A 17,787-nucleotide genomic window follows, 5' to 3' on the forward strand; every position below is an offset into this window, starting at 1 on the left:
AATCGCTTCACAGAGACATGGGTCGGCATCTAGTGCGACGGCTGACGAAAATTGATTTTATACTTTCGACTACCACGTCTCAGCTGCGCGAAGGCGCTTTACGACAGATAGCGCAAATGTAGGTACACCACTACACATGTGCGGCCCGCTTCTGCTGCAGAGCGCGCCAAATTAGATAGGGGGCGTGGTATTAGCCTTCTCCACTGCGCAGGCGCCGCCGCGCCAATTTTTGGTATATATAGAACGACACGCACCGGTAATCTTCAGTCTCGTACTCACCTGAAGATGGCTGCATGTTTGTTAGCTGAAATATCGTGCCAAGATGTCAACGTGATCCGGCTGCAAGCCCGAAATATGATGAACATTGGGAGATATTAGAACTATACAGTGGATGCTCAAGTATCGACCACTTGAGTTAGTGTAACTTCTGCATTACAACCTTTGCATAATTGGGACATATGTTTCCATGATGCAGCTGCACTTTTGTTGCAGTTTTCACAAATATTTTGCCTAAACTGCATGCTGTAATTTCTCCATCATTATGCAGTACTGATGGAGACACTGGGTTCCTTGAAATCAATAATTTAATTGAAAAAATCTACTCCTCAAGCAGCAGCAGAACACACACAAATAAGAAATAATTAGGCAAGCTTTTGGAGCCACTGGCTCTGAAAGCTTGCCTAATTATAACTTTCTTTTGTGTGTGTGTGTTCTGCCGCCACTTGATGAGTAGATTTTGTTATACATCCAATTAAATTATTTTGTCAAATATTGATTGTTTTCTTTGTTATATACACTATGTGATCAAAAGAATCTGGACATCCCCAAAAACATACGTTTTTCATATTATGTGCATTGTGCTGCCACATACTGCCAGGTATTCCATATCAACGACCCCAGTAGTCATCAGACATCATGAGAGAGCAGAGTGGGGTGCTGCGCAGAACTCACGGATTTCAAATGTGGTCAGGTGATTGGTTGTCACTTGTGCCGTACATCTGTATGTGAGATTTCCACAGTCCTAAAAATCCATAGGTCCACTGTTTCTGATGTGATAATGAAGTGGAAACGTGAAGGGACACGTACAGCACATAAGCATACAAGCCGACCTCGTCTGTTGACTGACAGAGACTGCTGACATTTGAAGAGGGTCACAATGTGTAATAGGTAGACACCTATCCAGACCATCACACAGGAATTCCAAACTTCATCAGGATCAACTGCAAGTACTATGAAAGTTAGGCAGGAAGTGAGAAAACTTGGATTTCATGGTCGAGCAGCTGCTCATAAGCCACACATCATATCGGTAAATGCCAAACAATGCCTTGCTTGGTGTAAGAAGCATAAACAATGGATGATTGAACAGTGGGAAAACATCGTGTGGAGTGACAAATCATGGTACACAATGTGGCAATCTGATGGCAGGGTGTGGGTATGGCAAATGCCTGGTGAACATCATCTGCCAGTGTGTGTAATGCCAACAGTAAAATTCGGAGGTGGTGGTGCTATGGTGTGGTCATTTCTTATCATGGTGGGGGTTTGCACCCCTTTTTTTTGCATGGCGCTATCACAGAACAGGCCTACATTGATATTTTAAGCACCTTCTTGCTTCCCACTGTTGAAGAGCAATTCGGGGATGGCAACTGCATCTTTCTAAACAATTGAGCAACTGTTCATAATGCATGGCCTGTGGCGGAGTGGTTACATGACAATAACATCCCTGTAATGGCACAGATTCATGACCTGAATCCTACAGAACACCCCTGAGATGTTTTGGAATGCCGACTTTGTGCCAGGCCCCGCCAACCAACTTTGATACCTCTCCTCAGTGCAGCACTCCATGAAGAATGGGCAGTCATTCCCCAAAAACCTTCCAGCACCTGATTGAAAGTATGCCTGCAAGAGCGGAAGCTGTCATCAAGGCTAAGGGTGCACCAGCTCCACACTGAATTCCAGCATTACCGATGGAGGGCGCCATGATCTTGTAAGTCATTTTCAGCCAGGTGTCTCGATACTTTTGATCACATAGTGTATATCGCAACCTCATCTTCCTCCCTCCATTCTCCCGTGTGTCATTCTCTTCCTTCCCTCTCCACCTGCCCTCCCCCCAATCCCACCCCCCAGACTCTCAGTCATCCTCTTCCTCTGTGCCAGTCTCTAAGTCATCCTCATCACCCATGTATATCTATCCACCTCCTCCCCGTCCTCTCGCTCTCTCTCTCTCTCTCTCTCTCTCTCTGTCCCTCTGTCCCTCTCTTCCCACCCCTCCATCTCTTTTCATCTCCTCCTGCCCCTCCCCCTATCCAGTCACTATTTCCCTATCTGTCCATCTCCTCCCACCATCCATATCCATGTCCTCCTGCCTCCATTTCCCTATTGGTCCATCTCTTCCTTGTCCCCTCTCCCTATGTCCATCTCCCCTTTCCCCTCTCTCTCCTTATCCATCTCCTCCTGGCCCCATCTTCCAATCCACCTCCTTCTCCCCACCTCTCTCTGTGTATCCTCTTCTGACTCCTGCATCCCCTTCTACCCATTTGTCCATCCCCTCCTCTATCTTAATCTTCAATCAGTCATGTTTATCTGCACGTGTAACTCCTGCAAATCAGGTTGATGAAGGCTGTCATGTAAGGCAACCTTTAAATGTAAGGAGCTTGAAAAACGTTTACCTGATGTAGGGAGTGCTGCAGCGCAGGTCAATAAAACAGGTTACAACTATTCCCATACTACCTGTCTTTCATGCTGGGCAACTGACATAGTAGGGGCTGGATACATCATGCCTTCCCCCAATCTAACTGCTCAGTGTTGCTTATTAACATTGCTGAGAGAGGGTGGGGGGAGGGAGGTGGATCATGAGAGAGGAGGGAAGATGAGGTATACAGAGGGAGGTGTGAGGGGTGGAGGGTAGAGAGTGAGAGAGGAGGACATGGGCAGAGAGAGAGAGAGAAGGGGGGGAGGGTAAGATGGGCAAAGAATGCAGAGGTGAATGAGATAGGACAGGAGGTGGGGGCGGCCATTATATAGGGGGTCGGAATAGCATTTATAGCCCATGACCTGGAGGTTGCCCAGCAAAGCAGGCTGATACAATTTGCACACAACATACCTGTGTTTTTGCCCATATCTGTGTTTCTATTACAGCCAGGATGTTGTAAACCTCAAAATTCTGTTAAATGTTTGATGGTTATTTGTCAAATTTGGTTGAAACCAATCCATGTGTTTAGGAAGAGATTGTGGTCATACACACAAAAGGTGTGTGAGAAAAGAAATGAGACTGGTTTTTTATCTACCAGAGTTTTTATTTTTTCAAATGAAAATGTTGTCCCCTTAAACCGTTCCCTATACATCAGCAGAGTCATTGTTCCCAGCCTTGGCAGCAGTGCAGAAAGGCTTCAGCTCATAGGACCTGTAACATGTCAGTCATGTGCTTTTGGGTGTTCTCCAGAATCCCAAAAATGACACCCTTTTAATACATTTTTCAGTTTCAGAAAAAGAAAACAGTGACAAAGACTCAGATCAGGTGAATAGGGGAGCTATGGAACAACAGGAATGCCTTTTCAGGTCAAAGCTTGTGTGATAGAAGTGGCCATGTGGCATAGGGCATTGTCAAAGCATTAATTTGTCTGCAATGTCCAGTCTCACTCAATTCACCCTTCTCCAGAGCCTTTCAAGGACATTTTTGTAAAACACGTGGTTGACAGTTTCTTTTGGATGAACAAATCTCTTATGTATGATATCCCTACTGTCGAAAAAACCAATATTCATTTTGATCTTGGATTTTTTTGATTGAGGAGACGTCCCAGTGTGCCAATCCTCATTTTGGTGCTGTGGCTCAGGATCATACTCAACATACTCATCATACTCAACAATCCAGGATTAATCACCTGTGATCACATGACTGAACCATTTGTCATCATTCGCAATCCTCTTAAAAATATCATCACACATATTTCTTTGATTGCCCTTCTGCACAGTTGTGAGGTTTTTTGGCACAATTTTGGCACAATCCTTTTGCATGTGCAGAACTTCAGTGAAAATTTGATGTATGGTGAAAGTGTTTAAGTTTAACAGGTCACCCATCATCCTTATTGTTAAATGTCAGTCTGATCTCACAAGAGCATGCACATGTTTGACATATTCATCGGTTTTTGAAATTGGAGGTCTCCCTGAGCAAGGTTCATTTTGTATGTGTTGCTGGTCTTCCAAACATGATTTGCACCAGTGAAAAACGTGTGTTATTGATAAGGAATGTTCCCCGTAGGCCTGTTTCAACTTTTCAAGGGTCACACTTGCATGTTCCCCCAGCTTTAACACAAAACTTGAGTGCATAACGTTGCCCCAAGTTTCACAGTTCCATTCTTGTAACACACAACAAAAACACAACTTCACTGACAGTACTCTGAAAAATCACATAATGGCTGTGTGGAGCTGAAACTTGGACTGACTATCTAGAAGAGATGAGGACACCAGTCTAAATGAGTAGAACAACACAGCATTGCCAGATCGCTTGCAGTATCGTCAGTCTCATTACTTTTCTCTCATACCTTGTGAATGCTGCTTTATATCTTATAGACAGACAGATGTGATAGAAATAAATGTGTAATAATACTGAATAATTTTGAGACTAATATAGTGCCAAATGACATGAAAGAGACATCTACTTCCCTGTTGCTTACACTAGAATGACATAAAAACCAGAAAAAATGTACAATGATACTTACACTTTTGGACATTTAAAACATTTCTTTTAATAGGTGTAAGAGGAGACAGGAGACAGGAAAGATAATGAAAATGTATAGACAATGTCACTTTAATACCAGATCAATACCAAGAAGAGAAGTTGATGCTAACAATGATAACAATGATCTGTATTCCAGAAACTAGATGGAAGAAATATATTAGTATGTTGTATGGTAACTCAAAATGTGAAGGAAAATAAATAAATATATGTAATAAATTTCCATTTGAACTATCGCGTGATCTCTAGACTGTTATGGTCAGTGTGGTGCTCACAACTGAGTGGTTATTAGTGCCCATGTATGACTAAGTAAAAAGGCGCAGCAAGAAAACCAAGTTATACAAATATCAGTAAATCAGAATACTAATATATTTATAAACTAATTAGAGGAACAGTGATGGGAATTGGAATGGCTCACTCCTATCTTTGCATATATAGGAAACACATGTATACTGTGTTTTAAGAGTCTGCGTACTTTCTGTCTTATTTCAAATACAACATTGACTTTTTGGACTCATGATGGGCTTGAACTTCCCTTATTGATTCATGGGGCTACACAACAACTTCTTCATCAGAATTTATGTACTTTGGAGATATCACTAACATTTCATCTCTACGGTAGACATTTCAACACTATTACTCATATTATTTTCACCAACAAACAATATCTTTATTTTATCAGCTGTCATTCATTCTGCATGAGTCATGTCCTCCTGCACAAACTTAAACTTCAGAGGAGATAACTTAATGTGACGAAAATATTAGTTTCCGAAAATCACCTGATACAGTAACAGATTCCTCAAGACATTTTGGTGCAGCCCAACATCAGAAGTAGTACACAAAAATTTGACAAATATGTCGTTATTTTCAACACTGTCTTAGACTGGCATAATTAATTAGCTTGTATTTCAACAATATGATTTCTTTAAACCTACATCTAAAGTGAAATCAACATTGCCCATATCCTCCTCAAACCTTCCCCAATAGCCCATACTCCTTTGCTGATTCTCCAGTCTATGAAACAAAATTGAAAGGCCTTGGAACATTTGAAAACATACTTCACTGCCATATAACTGACTACCATACAGTTAATCCTATTACAGTATGGCTCATTTCACATTCCTGATGCCACGTACTATCACTGCACAATTAAAGGAAATGTAAGCTGAGGTAGTGCATTGTCTGAATTGTAAATTACACACAGCATTTTATATTGGGTTGGTCACCGCCTAATGTTTATCAAGAAAGACAGCCCACAAAAATTGTTTTATGTAGGTACTGCCCCACATCCAGTTGGTGAACACACTCTTGGAATATCAAGCCAGGTATCTATTTACTTGCAGCACCTCTCGGGCTGTTTAGACATCATGCCCGAGCATCAGTGCTCTTGATTTCTGGAGATGGCAACTGTCTAAAACCCCTCTCCCTCCACCACACACACACAGCGTCGACATTTCCCTCTGAATTGATATTTACTGAGAAGACTGTGTTCTTTTTATATCTACACAGTAATGGCTAGTCAGATAGAAAAAAATACAATTAATTGGCTGATTAATGGTAATTTTAAAAAATAAATTAAATTAATTTATAATATTCCATTTTATGTTCTCTGGCATTAATTAGGCAATATGCTACACTTACCACAAATCCTCCTAGAGTATCAGCAATTTCTTGAGCATCTTTGCCTTTCAAACAGTTAACTATTTCCTGTGAAGTTCCATCAGGGCAGTTTAGTAATCTTGCTTGCTTTTGTGCCTGTTGCAATGGATCTTTAATTACTATGGACTGAACAGCACCACTCATTGCAATTCCTCGGTGGAACAAACCTGTAAAGAATCAAAATGCTGTAAAAGTATGTATCATACTTTAAATAAATAAACTGAAGGTATTATGTCTTACAGTATATCATGCAAGAAAACTAATTGTCATAGTACTGCAAAATGAAAAAGAACATAACATATAATTAACATGGTTTCAGCCCAAAATATATTACATAGATGGTGATTTCTTATGAAGTTACCACATCTCCCAAATATGCCATGCAACAAATATCAATAATTTATCAACAATTTATTCCTGCTACAGTTTTTTTGAAAAGCATTCACACGAGAAGAGAATATTACCTTGCAGTGCACACTTTTACTTTAAACTGTATTCACAGAACTGCCATTATTTCCAGGCAGCAAAATTATTCATTTGAATTAAGTCTGCTTCTACATAGAGACCCAGTAATTTTATAGCTAATTCAGTGAAGTAACTATATAATTTCCTTGTAAAATGAAATCTTGTAAGCACAACATCCACCAGATATATTTCAATTAGATGGAGATTGTCCTAGCAGTTACTGACTTTCATGTTCTACCTTGATGTGTACCATAACTTATTTTAGAAACATAAAGGATTATGGCAGTGATGTATTTTGTCTTAGTATGTTATGAATTTATTGATACTTACATGTGACATCTTTGGCATGCATTTTTACCTTTGATGTAACCTCGTTAATTCAGTTCTTTGCTAATTTCTGTACGGAACAGCCTCATATGGTTTTGTGTGTGAACAAATGAGGTTTCTGGACATTTTAAGGCTATGTGCTGTAATTTAAGTGGGTTACTTGTCTTGCCCATGTAATTGGTGACACCAGTTATGAACTTCATTGATGCCCTGCAACTGATATCCTCAGAAAATGGTTAAATATGTGCCAAAACAATGGGTGATGACAACATGCTGTTCCTCACCATCACAGACAAAATCAACAACCTTTACGATGACATCCGGGTATGTGAACTTGCTTTCCCTTTGATTCAGAATATGAACCTATGCAGTGCAATGAATATGATGCTAATTCTGCAATGACTCTATCCAAACAGGCTGCAGTTAACATTCCCACCAAACATTAAACCAAACTTTAAAAAATCTATCAGTCCTGGTAAATTCTTCCATGGCACAATCACATTTAATGCTTAACTCTATAACAGTGCCATGAACACAAGCGACACAACCAGTTACACGCCATGGTGCAGTGAATTTTCACATCAAACCCAAGGCTGTGATTATATCAGACTAAAGACCTTTAATGGAACAAGTTATTGAAATTTGGAGCAATGAACTATCCATCTGCCAGCTCCAGCAGTCCACATGTAATGCAACTGCAATTGCAGGCTCTGCTGTTCATCCCCAGCCAACCACAAACTTGGTTCACACATATGGAAAACATATTCCATTGACAACAAGTGACCAATGACCATGAACAATTTATTTTGGTAATTGGTAGTTTCAACCACGAAATCACAGCATTAGTTTTGGACATTATTGTGCACTGGCCATTGAATCAAGCTTACAACAGAAAAAGGTGACTTGATTTCTCACTATACAACATCTTCTGACCTCCGGATCAGACAGGTGACATACCAAGAAAAGTGTGGTGGCAAAACACCTTGAAGATCTGGTAAGATCTGTGTAATTTAGCTGGCAGTACCACTGGATCCAATGATTTGTTGCTACACATTTGGCAGCAACAACTACCAGCACAAGTGTGAACAGCATTGTTAGAACTTGGCAATAACTCGCCTGGAAAACTGCCACAGGTTGACAATAGGGTCTATGTACTGCTCAAGTTGCCTGCTCCAACAGCCATGGCAGCATCATTGGACCAGCTGGCTGAATGCAGCTGATGCCTAATGAGGCTCCCCCCACTCCCACTGACAGAGAAGTTACCAACACTACAATCCCTGCTGAAACCAGCAGATTACCAGCAACTGAGACATCTTCTTGGTATGATAAATTTCTACCATCATCACCTCCTGGCATCAGTGGCTGTACAGACACCTCTCACAGGTGTGTTTACAGGCCTTGCACCACAAGATGGTGACCCGTTAAAGGGTGTCCCAAAATGGGCAAGCTGTTCCACTTGAGTCATCCAGTGCTGCTCGCTCATCCAGTGTCTCAGCTCACCTATCTATATCAACAACATGAGTCAGTCAGAAATCAGTGTAGTGTTCCAGCAACAGGTGGGCCAACACTGGCAACCACTATAAAAAGTTGCAGCCTGCCCAAGAAAAGTGGAATGCATGTGATAGAGAACTGTTGACAATTTATGTGACTGTCAGATACTTCCATCCTGCAAGTGAAGCTCATCCAGTGACTACTTTAACAAACCACTCTTTCAGGAGTGCTAGTTCTGCTAGGTTCGCAGGAGAGCTTCTGTAAAGTTTGGAAGGTAGGAGACGAGATACTGGCAGAAGTGAAGCTGTGAGTACCGGGCGTGAGTTGTGCTTCGGTAGCTCAGATGGTAGAGCACTTGCCCGCGAAAGGCAAAGGTCCCGAGTTGGAGTCTCGGTCGGGCACACAGTTTTAATCTGCCAGGAAGTTTCATATCAGCGCACACTCCGCTGCAGAGTGAAAATCTCATTCTGCAGAAGACAATTACTTCCACATTTGACTACATTAGTGACAAGATCCCATCCAGAAAGTTCTAGCGCACTGAGTTCATAAACTAGTTCAACACAGACGTTCGCCACATACAAGGTACTGAAAATTTTGTGGCTGACTACTGGTCTCATATCTGTTCTGTGGCACAGACTATAGACAACACAGAGTTTCATACGAAACAGGCTATGGACCCACTGTTATGACAGCTGTTGAATACTACATCTATCAGACTACATCTCACTCAGATTCCTGTCCCCAGTTTAAAGTTTAAGCTGTGGTCTGTTGGGCTGTTTCAGCTGCCACTTCCATGTCACAGCCAGCCAGGGTCAGCAGTTTGATTCCATCATGTTCAAGCACCTAGCCAAACAGTGCAGTTTCCAATGGCACCACATAACTAGGTATGACCCACTACTAATGGTATGGTTGTGCAGCAGCTCAGAACTTTAAAGGCATCACTAGTGTGTCACCAAAAGAAGTGGACTGAAGCACTTTGCATAGTTCTGTTAGGGTTCTGAAATGCATTCAAACCTGACATTGACATACATGTGGCTGAAATGGTATACAGTGAGCCTCTGTGCATTCCAGCAGACTACTTAGTGGCAGCACTGCTACCTGCAATGGGAGAACTGCCACCGGCAACCATCACGTATTTGTGCTCAAAGATTTGCACAAACATGCACGTGTAATGTTGCATATGGACTCAATACACTGTACACTGTACACACTGTACACTGGTCCTTTCCCAGTGTTGTAAATCATGAAATTATCAAATATGTGCATATGATCTCACTTTGTTGTAAGCTTGTAAATTCAGCTCCTTGCTAACTTCCATACCAAATGGTCTTGGTCTTAGTGTATGAATAAAAGTTATTTACGTACATTTAAGGGCTGTATACCATTATTTACGTGGCTTTGTTATGTGATAGAATTTATAGAATATCATGTGTGAATGAACAGATGAATGAATAAGATTTTAAAAAAAATTATAGATAGACATTTAAAAATGCCTCAAGGCCACAGTTAGCAACCTAGAAGTATATTTATCTGCATGGGATGATCAGTATTTTTCTGTTACTTTATTATGCAAGCAATTTCTAGCGATGAAAGGCTAAATGATAATATTACTACTAAGACAATATTTCAAACAGTATTCTCACCAAAATAATGTTTAAAACTGGTTGAAGTACCTTTAGACATTGGAGAAAGCATGTGCAAGTAGACACTAACTCCACCAGCACTGTACCCTGAAATTGTGACGCTGTTTGGATCTCCACCAAAGGAAGCAATGTTTTGCTGCACCCATCGAAGAGCCTGTACCTGATCCTTGAATCCATTGTTTCCAGGAAGAACAGAGTCTCCAGTACTCAAGAAACCTGAAAGTACATCATGATTTTACTGCCATTGTGGTAAGTAGGGTATGAAGAAAATAATTAAAACAGTCTATAATGTTGCATTAAATGTTTCAAAATTTTCACAGATAATGGGAATTATCAATAAAATTGTTGAAGTTGTTGACTGAATTGTGACATGATAATATAGTTGCTGTTGCAAAAATGAAATCTTGCTGACATCTTCAGTTGAAGTTATATATGTACATGTTCTTCTTAATTTTAGTTTTAAATACATAAGGGAGGACCAGGGAAAGCACTCCAGCATATCCTACATTTTCACAATCCCCATGACCTAAACCTCCACTAATCATTTTTCCCCGTGCCTCACCTTACCTATTCCCCTTTATCTTCCATTGTTGTCCACACCATTCCTTACCCTTCTTCCAGATTGTGTACTGCCTTCTCCCATTGTGTCCTCCCCTCCTCCCCCTGCCCCAGTCCACCCCATGCCATGTGGACCCTATCCCTCCCTCCCCTCCCCCCTTCTGTCTGTCTGTCTGTGTGTCTGTCTGTCTCTCTCTCTCTCTCTCTCTCTCTCTCTCTCTCCCCTCTCTCTCTATCTATCTCTTTCCCTCCCTCCCTCTCTCCCTACCTCCTCCCTTCCTTCCTCCCTCTCTCTCTCCCTCTCTTTTTCCCCTCTCCAACTTTTTTTATATCACTTATATGCTCTACCCCCTCAGTACGTCTTTCATCTTGTGCAGCTGCTGAGTCATCTGTGTTTCATACTCCTGCCTTCCATTGCCCTGCTATCCCTTCCTTGTCTTGTGCATCCTTCCCTACCACATCCCACATTCATCAGCCCAGGTAACTGCTTTCAGTAATCAATAATCAGTGTCTCTACAGCTGCAGTAGTATGTGTTTGTTTGTCTGTGTGAATGATGTGTGTACTTTCTACTATAAAACGAGCCACGGCTTGAAAACCAGTGAATACTGTTTTCCGTAATGTGACCCTATGTGTCACTCATCAGTCTGCTATAGGCAAGTGGTTCTTTTCACTTATTTTATGTATATGCAATTTATGTTACAAAGGTATTATTACTACAATACTTGCTGTACTTGGGTCTAAATGTGGAAAAAAATGAGATGAAATCTAAAATGACCACATGTTAAATGTACATACCTAGAGCACCAAGCCTGTAGTTGACAGTGACTAGAATAATATCCTCATCCATGAGGTACTGAGGGCCAAACAGGTCACTGCTCCCTCTCATGCTGTAGAAAGCTCCAGGGTGGAAGAAGATCAGCACAGGTCTCCCAGTATTTTTTCTGCCTTCAGGCAGCTGAAATGGTTTAGAAGAGAATTTATTAATGGTGTTTCTTAGTCAGTGGCAGAATTTGCACTCAAACAATAACTTCCATAAATCCCATCATGACGTGGACTCTGCCGGCCGGTGTCGCTGAGCGGTTCTAGGTGCTTCAGTCTGGAGCCGCATGACCGCTACGGTCGCAGGTTCGAATCCTGCCTCGGGCACGGATGTGTGTGATGTCCTTAGGTTAGTTAGGTTTAAGTAGTTCTAAGTTCTAGGGACTGATGACCTCAGATGTTAAGTCCCATAGTGCTCAGAGCCATTTGAACCATTTAATGTGGACTCTTCTGAGGTGTGGAATGAGTCAAGACTGAACTGTGTGTTTGTGGTAAATTAAAACTCATATCTGCCTGGGAATCAAATTAAAACACTGACAGTTATTAAGTTGATCATCAATATCTCAGAATTCTTGTATGTTCTAATCCTTCAGTAGCCCCGATGGGTCATACTCTGATGAGCCAAAATATAGTATTATAACTATCTGCTTAAACCCACATGGCATGGATTTGACAATTCCAGTGTAGGTTTCTGGAGGTATATAGCACCAGATGTCTATTCACAGCTCACACAAGACCAAAAAAATTATGGACTGATGGTTTGTGGGTGTGAAGTTGGCACCAAATAACTCTGTAATGTGTTCCATTGGGTCCACATCAGGTGAATTTGGTGGCCAGGGCATCAACATGAGTTCACTATCACGCTCCTCACACTCCTGTAGTTTGATTCTTGCATTATGATATGGACAGTTATCCCGCTTGAAGATGCCATTGCTGTCAGGAAGACATCAAGCATGGAGGTATGCAGATGGTTCACAAAATATTTGTGTAGTCCTCAGCTGTCATGGTACCTTCAATTACTACCACAGGTCCACGGAGGCCCAGTTAAACACCCCCTCCCCTCCTCCATAGCATATTACTATTCCCACTGCCCTGTGTCCACCGCACAGTGTATATTTTGATGTTTTGAGCAACCTTTTATCTGGATGACAGCACATCTGTATGTGACCATGACCTGGTGTGACTATAAACATGGATCATCTGACCAGGTGCACATTTCCATTGGTCCACAGTCCAGTCTTGATGATTCCATGCAAATTGTAATTGATTATGTCACTGGGTCAAAATGCAAAGAGGTAGGGGTTGTCTACGGCAGTTTGACAATGTGCACTAAACAGAGTGTATTGAAACATTGTTGTCAGAACTGTCACAGATTGCCTTGTATACAAGGCAGACAATCTTCCATCCTCCACATTCCGTGATGATGAAATGTGGACAGTCAACTTATTGTCGCCTAGTCGTGGTTTCGTCACCCTCAGCCACTTTCTATAGATGCTCGTGACAGTAGTACATGGACAGCTGACTAACTACAATGTTTCCAAGATGGCCATTCCCAAGTACTGGGCTGTAACACTCTGCCCTGTGTCAGAGTCACTTAAGCCAACAGATTTCTCCATTTCTGGTCCATAGCATCTCTAGAATGGTTCCCCACTTGTCTCTGCTCTGCTCAAATATTGTCCTTGCCATGTCATGTGCCCACAACACCACCAGGCAAAATCAGTCTTATGATGGGCATGGGTCCTACATCTTGGGGTGGAAGATGTAAGTTGGGATGCCTATCTTAAGGTGCATGAAATATTTACTACGCCAGTTTTATTCTGCACATCTTGTATAAAAACATGCTATGATATCTTATGATACATAATAATGTATATACATTTAGATTTTTCTGACACATATGGCATGATGCTTACTATTCTATTTTAAGATTACTTAATTAAACTCTTTGGAAGTCAGGGGTGAAATGTTTTATTATGCTATTGATTGTATGCTTTTAAAGCCAAATATGTTATTTTTAGCAAAAATATGCTTTATGTGTGAATATTATTAGTACTAAAACTGTTGTTTGTATATGTAAGTATCAAGTTAATGACTCTCTTTTGTACATATGGAAATTGTAAGAGTTATGTGAATCTATTCTGGTATGATTTTACTACTCGAACTACAGCATGTGCTGATGACTGAGAGGTTACAGTTTAGACACTCATCCTGACAACTCAGTACATACTATTGTGATAATTAAATACTTCCTTCATAACTGGGTATTGTATGCATTGTATAATTGATGATATGTTGCGACACACATTTCTGCTAAACTATTGCAGAAGTTATATAAGAAAGAGAAAATTTAACGTATGCTATATTTAATGCAAAATACATCAGATAGTTACAGAAGTTACTGAAAGTTTGTATGACTGTTTCCTGCAACCACAATGAAACAGTTTGGAGTTAATTAGAAGTTTTTTTTACTTACTTTGGTTGTATACACATTGAGAAACAGGCAGTCCTCTGAGGTACCATTTGCACTCTCTGCATTTGGGCACCATGCTCCATCTTCTGTAGCATTTATAATATCATTCCAAGGCTGTGGAGGTGATGGAGGCTGTAAAATCAAAGCTCTGCTTTCATAATGGGTCTTATATCAAGCCAAGTAATTAAGAAGTAAAGATAACAACCAAATAAAAAGTAAATGTATTGAATCATTGTTAGGAACATAAAGAAGATTCAAACAAATCCTTCTTCAGAGTGAGATTGCATGCACATGCACATGCACAAATACATGTGTGCATGCCCCCCCCCCCCCCCCCCCCCCCCACACACACACAGTTTTTCCTTACAGAAGTATTTGCCATGGATGCTATGTAGTGCTGTAGTGTAATTAGCTTGAGTGCTAGAGCTTAATCCTTGTGCATTCTTTTTAGGAGACCACCTGAAATACCTAATTTCTGAAGAAGAAATTTCTGATGTTATTAACATGTAGTGGAGAATACAAGATGGAAAAACTTTAAAATAATGAGCCAAAATTGCTGAACAACATTCATCTTCAGGGGGTACAATATCAGTACTATAGATAGGCACACACAAAAAACATGACATTATCCTAGCTTTCAGAACTATTAGTCCCTTCCTCAAGGAGGAGAAAGGAATGGATTGGGGATGATTAGAAAGGAAGGGCAGGACAAGAGGGTGCCACCTGTTTTGGGATTGAGGGGAGACAAAATCTTATGGGTGGGAATTAGCTGGACACCACATCATGAATCCTCGCCTGTTGTAGAACCAGACATATGTTTCAAATATTTAGGAAGCCATCCAGATTTATTTAAGGTAGAATGACCATGTAAGTCTTGCTGTGAGCAAGACATGTACAAGGTGAGTCAGGAAGAAAGGTACATGCTTTGAGAGGTGACACTAGTGGTGATTCTGAACAAAAAACTCCTACTAAACTTATGCCTTTTTCTTAACCGTTTCTAGGTAAACCAATGAAAACAACTAGGAATGGGAAACGTGTAGCACCATCCTTACTAATCATGTCAGTAAGCAGTTCACTTGTGCATAGTGCATAGTGCACTTGTTTACTTCAAGTCTCAGTCCGACAGTGCTTGTCATCATGCACGGTACTACAGTGTTGTTACGTGAACAATGAATAAAGTTTTGTGTAGTGAAAATGACACGGATCTTCACACATGCAGTGTATGCTGACATGGTGTTTGACTATGGTTTGTCCAATGGGAATTCCAGAGCTGCTGTGTGAAAATACCAACAATGATTTCTGAATTGCTGGGTGCTAGATAGCAGAGTGTTTAGCAGGGCGTTTCATGAATTGTGTGAGCATGATACGCTTTTCAACATAAATGTTGTCTCTGAACGTTCCAAGCAACAAACTCTTAATGAAGTTGAAAACATTCTTCAAGTAGTGGAATGCAACACTACTACTAGCTCTAGAAGAATTGCTGCCCAACTTGATATTCCACAAACATGATTGGTACAGTACATGAGCAAGGTCTGTAGCCCTTTCATCGGCAGAATGTACAGCATCTGCATGAAGGAGATGCTGCTGCTCGGCAAGAATTTTGTCAATGGATCATTGCCAATGAGCGATTATTTCCATGTTTCTGCTCACTGATGAGTCAACATTTACCCACAATGGATCAACAACATGCGATCAACAACATGCACAATTCTCATGTATGGGCAAATGAAAGTGTGCACACTACTGTGGCAACGAATTTTCAGTGACGTTTCTCAGTCAACATGTGGTGCAGTATTACCGATGACCAACTCATTGGTCCAGTTGTTTTAGATAATCATCTTACTGGGACACGGTATCTTGAGTTTCTTCAAAACATGTTACCAGAATATGTGGAGGATATCCATTTGGCAATAGAGCTCGTCTGTACTTTCAGCATGATGGAGCTCGTACACATTCCATATGGCCAGTGACACAGTATCTCAACACAACATATCCTTGTCATTGGATTGGTCACCAAGGTCACTCAATCTTACCACAATGGATTACTGTTTGTGGGGGTGGCTGAAGAGTGATGTCTACAAGCACAGAGTGGACACGAGAGAGGAACTCTTCACTCATATTTTACATGCTTGTGCACAGATAAAGCAATGCAAAAGTGAGCTTGGATCAGTGACACAACACCTGTCTACAAGAGCAGCAACACGCATTGAAGTTGATGGTGGTCTGTTTGAACATCTTCTGTGAGGAAATGTACACAATTAAACAAACCATAACATAACAGTATCTTAATTTACAATCACCTACACCTTTCCCATTCTTAGCTGTTTTCATTGGTTTACATGGAGACAGTTAAGAAAAGGGCATTTGTTTATTAGAAGTTTTTTGTTCAGGATCATCAGTACTATCACCCATAAAAGCATGTACTTTTCCTCCTGTCTCACCGTATACATGAAAGTTATTAAAAGAATGCCAGGGACATTAAATTGGTCATGTACCAAATATTCATTTGAGGAATTTTTAAATTATTTTGACCATTGTGGCTCCTTTAAGTAGTTGCTTTAAGAGAAAAGTATGAAAAAATTCTAAGAAGAACTATTCAATTCACTGTGGATTTGTTCAGTATGAATAAAAACAAGTAGGAATTATCAATAATTTGCAATGACTGATGTTAGAGGAAAGACACTGCATATGACATGAAAGATTAGTCTTAAAATTCTGGAAGATTATATTTCAGATAAGACAAGTAACATACATTCATGAAAAATGGGTTTAGTGACATCTACCTAGGTTATAGCAGTGACACATAATTTCATGAACCATCTAAATCCACAACTAGATGCAGACTGGTCAGACCTGGGTCAAGCATATGGCATCTCAGAGGAGCTCAGTAACAGAGGGGTTAAGTGATCTGGATGTCCAAACAAATATCCTTCTATGTGTTTAGTGTCTTTTACACTATTCTGATTCAATCTGGAAGCGATGGTGTGGTACAGGTGAACAGACTATTACACGGAAGTGGACAGTACATGCCTGTATAATTTTATGGTGAAAGACAATGACAGACATCCTAGAACCTTATTTTATATCATATAAATATTACCCACTGAGAATACCTCCATCAGCTCCCTGAACTATACCTCTTGAGCAAGTACATATCACCAAATGTGGAACTTGCAACAAGCCATCAGTATGGACCATGATTCATGAGTGTGCATGAGCTTTTTACACCCTTTGCACATCTATTAGTAGTGTTATTATATGCATACTAAACTCAATGTCATGTGATGTGTAGTATATAGAGGTACATGCATGGGATAGTGGTTTCAGCATACATTGGTGAGGTTGTAGTTCTGGATAGCATGGCTGCTCACTGTTGGTGAGATTTAACATTGAATTAGTAAGTGATCTTGTGAGCTGCAATTTGTATGTACAATGCTATGAAACATGGTCATAGGCAGTGACCCCTAGATCTGCCATAATACTGTAGCTGTAGTGTTCCACACACTGAACACCCATGACCTGGCTATGATGAAATGCAATCATGCTACGAACTTTGCCAGTCCTGCACTGAATGGTCACTTCAAAAGTCAGTATCATGTCTGATGGCATCCAAGTCATATGG

At 40.7% G+C, this 17,787-nt stretch overlaps 1 protein-coding gene across 1 annotated transcript in view; it reads right to left on the reverse strand.

Annotated features, from left to right (window-relative positions):
• LOC126236054 (esterase E4-like) overlaps positions 1–17,787 on the reverse strand; it is a 119,984-nt gene that overhangs the window by 62,217 nt on the left and 39,980 nt on the right. The window contains exons 2-5 of the mRNA XM_049945094.1: positions 14,169–14,297; positions 11,672–11,831; positions 10,348–10,533; positions 6,374–6,558 (exon numbers count right to left, since the gene is read on the reverse strand). Coding sequence (XP_049801051.1) covers positions 6,374–6,558; positions 10,348–10,533; positions 11,672–11,831; positions 14,169–14,297 — 660 coding nt within the window. The remainder of the gene's footprint in view (positions 1–6,373; positions 6,559–10,347; positions 10,534–11,671; positions 11,832–14,168; positions 14,298–17,787) is intronic.

Source organism: Schistocerca nitens, chromosome 2 (assembly GCF_023898315.1).
Source record: "Schistocerca nitens isolate TAMUIC-IGC-003100 chromosome 2, iqSchNite1.1, whole genome shotgun sequence".
Taxonomy (NCBI): domain Eukaryota; kingdom Metazoa; phylum Arthropoda; class Insecta; order Orthoptera; family Acrididae; genus Schistocerca; species Schistocerca nitens.